Genomic DNA, 13563 nt, shown 5'->3' on the forward strand with positions numbered 1-13563 from the left:
GCTGAAGTACTTCTTGGATTGATGCCATAATAATATAAAACTATATGCAAACTAGCACACTGTGATTAAAGTATCTAAGATTATATATGCAAAGATAATTATGGCCCCATAAAGAAACTGCAGAATGCCCAGAAATACCAAGAAAAATATGCTGCCAATAATTACAGAACTGAGAGGTTATGAGCAGGGGAATAGTCTCCTCAGCCAAGAGAGATGGCAACAGAAGTCACACAAATACAGGTTCTATGTATTGTTTTGAAGATTTTATCCCTTGCAAAGTGATCTGTGGGGAAGTGGGCTTTCCAACTCAAACTGTGTTTTGACCTAGAATAGAATAGCCCGAGAATAGAACATAAACATACGCCCCCAAAAGAAAACAAGACTGCTAACCTGCCGGAACACCTCAAAGCCTGGCCTGGGGTAAAACTCAGGGGAAGCTAGCATTTTAAAGTATTAAACAGATATCTGCAAACTAGGATTGTGGATGTGTATCCGAGAGATCGTACAAGCAGATCTCGGTTCATTTGAATTTTCACTAAATAGGCCTGTGTGATAGAAACCAACCCAGGCAATGTATCCGTACGCCGGCTGCAGCTGTGAGTGGCTTCCCTGCACGACATTTCAACGGAAAGTGCAAGTAAGGAAGCCAAACCACACGGAGGAAGGTCACAAGAACCAGGAAGTGACTGGGGTTTGCCTGGTATTTTTAAACGCAGGCCGGCACCTTGCTTTACTTTGGCTAAGCACAGCGTCTGAGTTATGGCTTTCCCCCAGACACATTCATAGCATTCATTCATGTGCATTCTGGCCTGATTGTGAAGGGCTTGACATTATGGGAGTTTCAGAGAATGCAGAGAGGAAGGAACAAGAGGAAAGAAAGGGAGGGAGAAAAAAGAAGAGAGGAGGGTGCTACAGCTTAATACTCCGCCAACTTATACAAAACTGAACTGAAACCTTTATGCGCATGCCTTTACGTTCACGTTTTTTTCATTGGATATTTCACACCTCCACTATTTTTTACGCCATGTTGTCACCTTCCAGCCTACATTATAAATGCATCTCCCGCTAACATAAAACAACCACAAAGTCGTTTCCCCAGTGATCCGAGTCTGTTGGAGCATACGTTTACGTGTATTCACTGTACCGTCTCTGCCCAGTGAATCCTCTGTACTCTCTGCCGGCTGGCCCACAGTTGGTCTGCCCTCATTACTGGGCTAGCTGTGCCCTTGGGGAAAGGTACACACTCTGGTGACCGGAGAGGGGGGTCTGTGCCTTGTTGTGGCGAGCTCAAGGACAACCAGCCTTGTTTTGGGATTCACAGGCCGCTGCGTCTTTCTTCCCCAATGGGAATGAACACAGCGGGCGCCTTCACAAGAGATGGCTGCCATTCCCTTGGATGTGCTGTCGTTTGATGCACTTGATAAAAGCACTTGCTGCTTGTGTCTAGCTGCTCTCATAACACTGTGCAAAAGCGCCCGCAAGTGCGAACGCACACACACACACACACACACACACACACACACACACACACACACACACACACACACACACACACACACACACACACACACACACACACAATGGACTGCGTTTCGAGGGAAACTGCTACCGCCTATGTGTGGTATGTTTTGATGCACCCCCCCTGATGCGGGTCTGGGCTGGTTGGCTGACGAGAGTGTTGAGGATCACATTGACTTCAGAGGGCCTCTGAGAGATCTGCTGACTGGGCCACTTGGCGAGACACCGGCTCCTCATGGAGAGATGAGAGAGGGGGGGGGCTGGAACCTGATCTGACTGTCTGCATGTATTAAAGCTTTTTCCACAAATCTAAAATCAACCCCTATAATCGGCTCGCATTGGCATTGTTAAACCCCAAACGGGCCTTATTTTGCAGCGTTACTCTTTTGATACTATATTGGGGTACAGGCTTTGCAGGCATTCTTTAGCGAATAGAGGGATCAGAATGACTACATAATGAATAATCTTTAAGCTTTTGTTTTGGCTTGGTATCGTTAATTCATCAGGGTTCACACACTGAAACAGGATAGTCTTGCTAATGGGGTTTTCTAGTTGGAAGAAATAAATAACAGATGCAGGCATGACAAAACTGATGAGATATCGGGCTGTTTTGTCTGGAATGCCCTCACATCTTCATCCTCCCTCGTGCGCTACAGTCTGTCTTTTATACATTATCCCTCGCAGTATGTGATCCGTCACCCAATGACATTTACAACGCACAAAAACGGCAAAACACCCACACCAAAACACACACACGCACACACACAAGCAGAAGGAATATAACCTCCTAACTAGATGTGGAACCCTAGTGACCGTAGTCATGGCAACAGTCGATGGAAACCCGAGGTTCATATTTCCCGCCTTATTGGCACACCGGTGGTGTGGCATAAGAGGTGGGTTGAGTGACATGTGCACAAGAGAGATACCTAGAAGATAATCCCGTCTAATTTGTGACCTGGATCTCATGTTCGTGGCTCAGAGCGTTCATCAGAAATCGTTAGCTCAGGTACGGTGTGCTGCTTTTCGTCGTCACGGCAACTAGCCTATACAATGTAGAGCAAGTATAAATACTTGGGGAAAGGGGACAACGTTTACATTTAAACTGCTACCCCTAACTTGCTTATTAAATCAAAGTCAGGGGTTCGAAATATAACTTCCCGTTTTCTACGCAGAACAGCCGAGGTTGCTGGATTAGGTTCTCTGACTGTAATCCGGTCCTTGTATAGAACAGCCACAGCCAGCCGACTTCCTTATGAGAAAGAGGTCAACGTTCAGACGCACCAGCTGACTACACAACCTGCCATAATGAACTATTGTAACATCCAAACACGGGGAAACTTCTCACTTAACTTTGTCAATTGCAACTAGACATGTCTAATGAGACAAAGGAAATCAAAGGCAAGTTTTTTACTGTGTTTGTGAAATTCCTCAATATGAATAGAATTCCTTTGACAGTGTTAATACAGAGGGTAAAGTATGTTAGCACAGCATAAATAAGTAAACACGCTAACAAGCCATCATTCAGGAATAAAAAGCAGATGACTGTTCTATCACCACTTTCCTGGCCCTCTAGGCAGGCTCTGATAATAGCTTCAAAGTATAAACTAAAAACCAATTTATTTTCTCTCTCATTGGACCATCTAGCCATGCTTTTCCACAGGGGGTTTCACTTTTATAGGTTAGTCTCGCCACATGGGTACACAGCTCACTCTACGGTTAAACACGCGCTGCCAGCGGGACAGAGCCAGGTTACTCTGCCCGTTAGGGCTGCCTTGCTGCACCACAACATCTGCTCAGCTCTTGGGTTGGGGACAAACGCTCAAGCCTCGGTCACGCTGCTGAGGCCATCGGTCATCCTGACAACATTACATCAAGACCTTACAAATCACCTCCGTGGAAGGCTGCCCTCAGCCTGCGCTCTCCACCCGTCACCATCTTTCAGGTCCTAGACCACGGTCAGAACACCATTTGTGCAGGGTGACAAAATCAGTTGACCCTCAGCCTCTGGGGCCCGCTGAGCCATACAAAACTAAACCTGGGTCTATACAGAATTTGAATTGCCCCTTAGTGGATATCATGTCATGATAATCACTGGTTTCCGTTTTCGGAGTTATTTGAACTGCTATTTGTTGACCGCAAATCCAGATGTTTATTGGTTAAATAGGTGTACATATAGTTGTAGGAGTATTTGTCACACATATCAACAAAAGCAGGGCTTGAGAAACACTTTTACAACTACGATGGATACAACTTTCCCACTGAATTCAAATGTATGGTAAGCAGTCCTGTATGGGGGAATTGTCAGTATGAAAAATCCAATTGACCTGTATGTGCTCAAGTAATGCAGAAACATGAAAAGAGCGAGAAACAGCACAAGCCTGATTTCTGCCCAATAGAGAAAGGGAGGTGAACTTCCAGGGTTGCCTCGGTATTTGAGCGCAGTGCTGCTTGTTGCTCATGAGGATTTGTATATCCCAACTTTCTGTGAGATATGAATCAGTTACACTACCCGAGTAAACTTTATCATGCTATAAACCTCCCCAAGCAGAAGAGACAAGGACATCAATTCCCACAACAAGGCTCTGCTAGAACAATAGATGCTATTTATTTTCTTCCAAGCCAGCAGGGATGCGGCTGCCAAAAAGCCTAACTAAGCCTAAGTTCTATTCATAAATTAAACGCAGTACGTTTGGTCCATGAGCCTTCAAAATCAACAGTTCAAAGCAATCGTGTGCTTGCTGTTCTCATCTGCGACCCCATCGAGTTTAAGGTATCTGCTGGCAGCGTGTTGCACCAGGAAAGTCTCTTGTTGCCATTACTGATTCAAGGTGAGCGTTACGCGTCGTTTCTATCGAGAGGCATGGCGGCACTGACCTCCGACACGCTCTACAGACGACGAGCGGGCCGGCTAAACATACGTTTACGTCGCAGGTGACAGTAAATAGAGCAGACAGGGTACAATAAATCACCACATTCAACATTTCACAGCTCTCCGGGCCACGGCTTTGGTTTTGTGAGGGCAAGGTGTTGCTGGTTGATATTTCTGAGGTGTCGATTGGGAGTCGTTCGCTCCAGTTGCATTTTAAATGCGTCGAGCTTAGGATTGAGACCGGGCTGCGATGTTCGGTTGGCTTGAAAATGAGATTGCACGTATGAAGCATTGCATTCAGATCAGCTGTTCCTCTGGACCTCAAATGTTTCGGTCCAATTCCGTAACGTGGGTTTGCAAGAACATTTCCTGAACCTTTCCACTGACATAGAAATAGTGTGAAAGAGTGAAGTGAAGGTTTATGCACACAACCCACTCCTTGGCCTACTTGAAGGTAATTTCCTCTGTTGCACTGTCCTTTCTTTCGTTGCGTTTTTCCCCACTGAGTTGAGTTTTGGTAGTTGGAATCTATGCTCCAAACGTGGGCCTGTAATAGAGGCATTCATAGCTCAACTCAACTAACCACGCAAAACTTTCTGTCCCTGTTGAAGCAAGCGGGAACAGGACAAAAGATAATACATACATAATACTGCTCTCTGTATCCGTTTGAAATGCAGTTCGCAATTTATTCCGTCTAATTTGAACTCCTGGGCTTTATTAAATGCTGACATGGTTTATGGACTTACAAAGATAACCAGGCTTTAGTTCTATCTGGCGGCCATCTGATAAAAGGGACCGCTGTTCAAAGACCATTCGATGTACACTGAATAATTAAACGGAGGGCGTGGTGACTTGCTAATACTTGATCTTAGCTCTGCAAATGGGGCATTGATATAACGAATCAGTCAGGAGGATGGAGCGAAAGCCAACAAAACTAGCTGGCTTAGCCCTTTTTCGGGGCACACGCGCACGCACGCGCACACACACACACACACACACACACACACACACACACACACACACACACACACACACACACACACACACACACACACACACACACACACACACACACACACACACACACACACACACACACACACACACACGCAGCTGAAAGACGGGGGGGGGGGGCTCGAAACAAAGGAGATAAGGGTAGTGTGTCTCCGTCTTCCTCTGTGTGAGTGAGCGATGGGGGCACGCCAAGTGGAGCGCTGTGTGCGTGTTCAGAGGAGCCGTGCACTCACCGCCACAGCTATCATGGAGTCATCTGGTTTCCATTCTGCACACTGGTAGGAGCCAAACTGGGCTGCCGCTTTGGCCGACTCGATGTAGCTGACAATCAGGACACTGGGCTGTGGAGGAGGAGGAAGAAGAGGAGGGTATGGGTTAATGATACACCATGGTACCGCCGCTCAGTGGCATTGTAAAGGCCTTCTCCAGAAATGAACTATTTCCCTTACAGTCTACATCGCTGATGAAATAAATACTTGACGGTGGATTGAAAAGATAGCACATTCTATATATTGCGGTGAAGATGATGAGGATGAGGATTCACAGCATGGATAGATCAATCAGGACTTCTGCCAATACCAAGCACTTTATTCAAATCCTGCATTGTTTTCCTGATGATAACAATCAAGATTGTGCACTAGTCAATGCAAATAAGGAATCCTGCTGGCGTGTTTTGTTTACACCTGGCCGATGCTGAAAAAAGTGGAAGAGAAAAACCGCACTCTATTACATGTTTCATGTGCTTCTGTTTGAGACTGCCAACCATTAAGCCCCACTGTGCAAGCTCAAGGGTAAACAGTAGACAAATGTTGGCTGACAAACACTGGAAACAGCTAAAGTCTACCAGAGATAAAAAATCCATTCAGACGATATAATCTCAAGAACGTGAGGTTACTTGACTGTCCTGTCCCTATTTCTAGACCTAATAAGAACAATGCCGGTCCTAATAGTTCAGTCGATTTACGGAGATAGATTAAAGAAAACCAGTTGAAAATTTTAACATAGTTACTTTCGGAGGAAAAAAACAGGTCTTAGCAAAACAAAGCCAGAGGAAGCATATGTATTTCTCTCCACTAATGATGACTCTTATTCTGTCTATGCTGGTTCAACATTCATGTGCAGAATTTCCCCAGTGCCTAGGAGATATGCTGAATGATTTCCTCAACCATCAAGTTTGCAAAACGATAAACCTCCCTGACGGGGAGGGAATGACCAACCTACTGACAAGCATATCATATTCCTAACCTGTATGCCGCACACATCTGAATCAACTTTATACGATGGTTAGCTGCAATTCCATCGAACAAGTCTCTGACTAGATTAGATACCTAGAGAGGACTCCCCAACCCACTGGTCACCCCATGGGCATAAGCATATCATTAAAGATCCAACTTGTGATGAGCACTGTTTGGATTTGTTTCAGCGTTGTTTATCCTCTCAATTCGAAGAAACCTATGCTGTATCAATGTCAAACCGACCGACTTCACTGAATTTGCATCAAGTCATGTTGCATTCATAACGAAAATGTTAATCCCATTTCCCTGCTTCTCTATTTCTAAAATAAAATTTCAAAATCCTTTCAAAAACAAGCGTTGTTTGCAACCTTCCCTTTAGGTCTTTACTGCAGAGGTAGGGCAGTAATGCAATCAATCAAAGGGCAACACACACAACCTCCTACCACTGTAATTAGAGACCAAGCACTCAGTAATTGTAGCCGTTGGTGTTCCTTCCACAACATTAAAACTTTAAAGTGCCAAAGAAAAACTGCTGTGAACTCGTGATGCGAGTTGAGCTCCCTCGAAAATCGTGCGACCGAAAGAAAAGACGTCTTCCTCTCTAAATGAGAAGGGAGTCTCTTCATCCATTCTGCATGACGGAATCTGATTTGAAGCAGTCCATGCAAAAACGCAACAAGCTTGATTGAAATATAATGAATGCAAACTCTAGCGGGGGGGGGGGGGAGGGGCGCATTCACATAGTTTGAATAAATCATTAGCAGCACTCATAATGTGGCTAAATTCATGGTGGTGTAGCAAAGATATATGGTAAATTTAATTCATGGGTATTGGTGATGGGCCCTGACTATACACAAATACCTTGGTTAATTAAGTCGATTACCGGAGACACTCGATGGAGGGCACGTGGCAAACTGGGGCAATAAAAAATGCCTCGTTAGCTGAACAATGCTGCATTTTCTAGGTCTCTGGAATAATCTAAACGTGTGCTTCTTTCTCTATTCTGTAAGAGGCCGGAACTGCTTCGGGCCCTATAAAAAAAAAAAAGGGCCTGAGGCAAAAACTAACTAAGAGTAGAGTAAGAGTTTTTGCATGATGGCGGTTATTTTTTTATAACTTGCATGGTGTTGTTAAAATTGAGAGGCCAATATAATTTGCTTTCCCAGAACATTTCAAATCAAATTAAACCCCAAAAACGGTTTGGCCGGGTCTGCTGTATTGTCCATCTAGTAAATAGCCACAACTTTAACAGATCTGCCAGCCCAGGATGCCTTGGTTTAAACTAAAGAAAACCAATATACATCTTGCCAGAATTTCATTCCGTGGCAATGACTGTGTAGGCTGAGGCTACTTCAAAATACACAAGCTGTAAATGCCTATGCTTTCAGGATGCAATATGCCATTTTGGATGCTTGCTTTTGACAGTGATCAACTCATATCACGCAGAGAAGACAAGAGATAATGTATTTTTTCTGATGATCTGTAAACGGCCACATTGACCTCAAGAATATTCAACACTGTTCTACGGGAGTGGACCAATTCAATGCGAGGTTCCTCAAAGTAGAGGCCTGATAGAGGCAGACTCGGTTTGGACAATATGTAACAATCCTGAGATTGGTGAAAGGGCGAGTGCTCATATTCTACGCAGGACGGAGAAATCAAACACCAGACCCATCATACAAAATCCGCCCAACAACAAGTAATTACTGAAGGTTTTCCACACTTGTGTCCTGCGGACAGAAGGGAGCTTGTTCTGAGAGCCAGTGATGGAACAACAAGGAGGTTGAGCTACCTTTCTGCAAACAGCAAGCCCTCAGGAGCTGATACATACAGAGCAGAAGTACAGTGTGGAGGACTCCAACCTGTGCCCACCCACCCACTTATACTTCCCACGCTCACCGTCTCCACTACATCCACACACAGTAACACAAGAAGTCCTGTGGGAACTAAGGATTACCCGAGCGCTGTTGCTCATGAGGACACACTATTGCATGCACTCACACTTTCATACACACTTAATCTTGCAGATCCACACGCTCTTGCATAAACACACACACACACACTTACTTGGATCATAATCCCACATAACAACTCACCCAAACACTGTCCTACTGTTCCTAGACATGTCCAGTGTCTCTCTCTAACACACACACACACACACACACACACACACACACACACACACACACACACACACACACACACACACACACACACACACACACACACACACAGGAGATGGAGGCATAGCCGATGCAAAGCCATGGTGTTGCACGGATAAACTGTGGTGCCTTAAAAAGACGACCCGGATTGGGGCAAGTCAGGCCATAGGGATGACGAAGATGACAAGACAGAGGTGTAAATGTCGAATGATAAACTTTGTGAAGCGCGAATGAAAAGCAATGCAAACGCATGCTATATTAGCAGCCCAGGTGATGGTTTGGAGTCAGTCAGGTTATCAATTGCCAGTATCCTGGAGTTATGAACTGTAACTGCACGTGCAACATACTTAGAAGGATTATTATCCAAGCATTGGTTTCTGCTAGAGTAATTGAATAGTTTTGTCATTTTGTATTGTGAAAACTTGTTTTCGATGCTTGCCAACTCCTAAAAGGTACCATCTAATTAAACAAAGCTCTAATGGAGATTGACAGGGTCATACATATTGACTTGGGAGGCCAATAATAGGGAAACATAAGATAGAACTATTCCTGGAATTCTAAATAACATATTTAATAGACCAAACATTGGTCCTTTTCAAAATGGTACTATCTGGTCTCAGGAGTTGAATTCAACTCTAGCTATGCTGGTCGAAAAACATCAACAATCACACAATCAGAAGTAGGAGCAAAAGAAAAACAGAATGAATTCTACTGGTTTCCATTTCGAAATGGAAGCAGTCTGGGCTTGGTCATTTATTACATTTAAATACAATGACCCACGGTATTGTGTGACACACAAGTCAATTGTTTCAGAATCTATAGCCAATGACATATAATAGCCATTGCCTTGAACATGCAGCTTCAACATATTGTAGAGCTGCAGGTAGAGACAGGGCCACAGCAGGTCAAACAAATGTAGACATTCCAATGGTGTGGACTTCGTTTGAGCTGAGCTGACGTAACATCATGGATGTAACAGATGTGAAGAGGTCCTGGCCCCGAGGAAGGGAAGGGAACTGTTTCCAATCCACACTCATGTGAGGAATCTTACGACTGCTCCCCAACTTGGTTCACTGGCAGACTAGACTCCCATAGAGAAAGACTAGAGTAAGCAAACCAGGGGCACTTCCTGCGTGCGTGTGTAAATAAACAATGACCCCTATCCATTGTGTGCGTAATACAATAGTATAAGAGCAATGAGGGTTATAGCACCATAAAGACTTCAACCTCCAGGTCGGATATGTGAATATCTTACAAAGGTGGTTGGGGGGGTTGGCCGAAAAAAGGAAATCATGCCATATTTAAATGTGGACCATGGTCCACATTTAGAAATGGCGTAATTTCCCCAGGCCTCGCCAATATGCTCATCACAGATAAATACTGTGGAGTACTGGTATGCTCTACCTAACGCATGTCCAACCATTACGAGAAAATACCTCGAAAGCTCCATGAAAATAGAAAAACGTAGGCTTAAATGCTAAACCCTCCCTATACCGCTCAACGAACTTTGAGACTCTTTCACTTGATTGTTGACATTTCCCAAATCAGATCTTCTGATCAATCGCAATGGTTGGAATGCAATTCTCAGATGCACAGAGCAACGACATTCTGCGGTCATGGAAATCCTGTAGGCCTAAAATACGATCTTATGTTTACATGGGGGTTTTCACCAATACCTTTTGTTTTTATCTATGTTAAAAAAAGGGATAAAATTAAGACCCCAAGAGCAAAGCTAGGTCAAACTGGGCTATACGAAGTTTACTGACCAGGAAACCGCTACATTCATAGTATCGATAGTATAGCCTATTTGAATAGGTTGTCGCCATACAACGAAGAATGTCCATGGCTGACCATGGATGACCATGCAAGTATGAATGTAAAGTGCGAGGGCTCTATTGTAAACATTGGTACCCCCGAAATGTTTGACTGTAAACAACAAGTCCCTCGTTGTGTTTTTATGACAGAAAGTCAGCACTACAGTCGTTTTACTGCAATTGCTTACCCGGCTAAACCAGATGCTGAGTTGAGTCTCCGACAAAACCGCAAAGTAAAACCTCTGCGTGCTGGGCTGGATGTAGAAGGGTTCCTCTTCACTTTTAAGCGGACAAAGTAGCCTCCGGGGCCAGCCGGTTAGAAAATACATGTCGGCCAGTCACTCTGCCACGACGCTGAAAACAGTGTCGCAATGACAGATCAATGGCCTCTATTTCCAGACAACGATTTTAATCCGTGTGGTTCATCAACGGCGGCTGGTACGAGAACGACTTTGGCGGACGGTGTATGGTCCGTTGTCGACAGGGGTCCTGCTATGGTTCCATGGACACCGATACAGATCCAAGCCAGCAGAGCAAAATGCTATCCAGGCTAACATTCGCGCTTGCCAACTTGAAGCTGGTGAGCTGTCCAAACCCCGGGCTGTCTCCAATCGAAAACAAAGCTGCGGACGTCTGCGCCCGAACGCTAATGAATAAAACAATGTCCAAATATCGAGAGCAGCCAGATGAAACGTATTTCCTACTGACAAATCAATTCGTATGGTCTCTGAAACGATAATGCTTGTCTTTAATAATGGTAAAGCCTTCAGTCCACTCTTCATTTTCTCTCGCAGACGCCATCTTTACCAAGTATGTCTCACTAGAATCTGATTGGCTATCACGGAGAAGTTTGCGTCGAACGAGATGTTGATGTCTGACGTCATTTCGTGGCTTGTCAATGACATCTGGTGGTCAGGGTGTGCCACTTTCGACAACGTTGGTGTGGTGAAGAGGTGTGTGAAATTGTTAAAAAACCCAAACCATCAAACAAATAATCTCAAACCACTGACATTTTGCACTTCATATATCAGTCAGAGGAGATCTGTACTTATTTGATTACTCTATTAGATTAGGTTATAATGTCTCTATGTGATGATTATTTACTATTAAAAAAAGGATACTGAAATTGGGTAATCATTGTTAAAAAATATACATAACTTCGAGCAAGTAACCCATTTATTGCTTTAACGCAAAGGACTGTCACTATGAACCTTGAAGCTGATACATGAAAGATACATGAAATGTAATATTTGATAATCAAATCATTTTATTTCATAATTACATATTTCTTCATTGCATATAATCCTCAAACCAATATTACTATCCCATTATTTATTTTCCATCTGGGTTTAAAGTACTATCCTATTTTATCTTATTTGTAATGTAATTCAACAGTATTTCCTGCGGTCCTTTATATACATGTAAGACATCAGACAATATCCCCGCTCCCAAAGGAAGCTTTTCAGACAGGTCATCATTATCACAGGTACAAAAAAACAGCAGGAAGTAGCAGAACAACATTCGGCAGACCACTAGTGAACGTGTGGTGGTCAGAGTTAGGGAGGGCTCCTTGGAAGAGGTTGTTGAACAGTTGGTGTTTCATTGTTCTGGACCGTCCAAACCTTTTCACCTAGTAGGGGAAACAAAGAAAGTATAAGAAAATAATTTGTCTCGAATAGATTAAATTAGATAGTTAGTTTACCCATTTAGTTAGGAGGACAGCAGCACACAATAAGACAATGATACAAACATACAAAGACAGGAAATAACATGAATACAATCACAACATAATACAACTTTATCCCAAAAAATCACAACTACATAAATTATACTTCATTCATGTTAAATTTACACATGGTTAATATTAAAGTAGGCTACTGGGCAGTACAAACGTGCATTGGATTATATCAGTGAAACGATATAATAAAAACAGTAAGGCTTTACTTTGGGGCTTGTATTGTTGGCCTCTGGTGGCGGACCTCTCCTTTGAGCAGTCGCAACAGCATATTTCACAGCAGTCTTCTAACGAGACATCTTCACAGACAAAGCACAGAGCTAGAAGGAAAGTTTAACCAATTGAAATTACTCATGAGATTTCTGTATTTTGTAGAGATCGTTGTATCTTCTTCTCGCAAGAGCAGGGTGATACTAGATACTACAACATGTAACCATGTACAACCCCTAGGTTTACGGTTTCAGCGGTACATCTTAACCTTTTTCTATTTTGAGTTTCCTCTTAGAGTGTATGCAATTATATTCTTACATTCTTATAACAGTGTTTATTTTCCATAGCTTATTGATTAACCATGATATTTGCTCTCATATTGATATAATATAATATGATTGAATATAGGCTTCTTAAAATATACATACCACTTTCAATTAGTCACGCCATAATTTAACTTCAGTTATTTTCGTATAGGTTGGACTACTGTCAAATAATGTCCATGAGATAAGTGGTAAGAATGTGGTTAGAGGGTAGGCTACACAATGCAAATGTCTGAACGCTTCGTATACACCAGGTATACACCAGACATGCACGTACGGGCACTTATGGGCGTGACGCCACGGCCGTGCCCGCTTGTGACGTATGTTTAGTTGACACCTTTGACAAAATGATATGCATTATTTCGTGCTAAAAAAAACCTTGCTATATAGACATGTGTGTTTTATAATCTGAACTTCTAGACACATTTGTTTAACAACCTGCTCCACAAGAAAATCTTTTGACATTTTTTTTTTATTTTAGTCAAATAAAATGGCTAATCTATCAGACTGCAACTATTTAGGCGAGTGCTGCATGCAGCGTTCAACAATTGTTCTGCTTAGAATACATTAAAATCTATATACAATCATAAAAACTTAGAGCAAACCAAAAACGTTCGATTTATGTAATACTATTATTAGTTTCCATGCCTACATGCCTCCAATTTGAATAACGTAACAAATAG

At 43.1% G+C, this 13563-nt stretch overlaps 1 protein-coding gene and 1 long non-coding RNA gene across 4 annotated transcripts in view; both read right to left on the bottom strand.

The window, feature by feature from the left end:
• Nucleotides 1-11441, bottom strand: part of ric1 (RIC1 homolog, RAB6A GEF complex partner 1) — a 44241-nt gene extending 32800 nt beyond the window's left edge. For all 3 annotated transcript variants that reach the window (XM_030353329.1, XM_030353330.1, XM_030353328.1), the window contains exons 1-2: nt 10801-11441; nt 5635-5742 (exon numbers count right to left, since the gene is read on the bottom strand). In XM_030353329.1, coding sequence (XP_030209189.1) covers nt 5635-5742; nt 10801-10941 — 249 coding nt within the window. In that variant the 5' untranslated portion in view covers nt 10942-11441. The remainder of the gene's footprint in view (nt 1-5634; nt 5743-10800) is intronic.
• A 420-nt stretch (nt 11442-11861) lies between these two features.
• Nucleotides 11862-13128, bottom strand: LOC115543023 (uncharacterized). The gene is made up of 3 exons (XR_003976651.1): nt 12986-13128; nt 12557-12667; nt 11862-12242 (listed from the first exon to the last, which is right to left on the bottom strand). It is a non-coding gene; the product is annotated as an uncharacterized LOC115543023 (long non-coding RNA).
• Nucleotides 13129-13563: the final 435 nt, after the last annotated feature.

The sequence above is a fragment of the Gadus morhua genome, chromosome 4 (assembly GCF_902167405.1).
Source record: "Gadus morhua chromosome 4, gadMor3.0, whole genome shotgun sequence".
Classification (NCBI taxonomy): Eukaryota; Metazoa; Chordata; class Actinopteri; order Gadiformes; family Gadidae; genus Gadus; species Gadus morhua.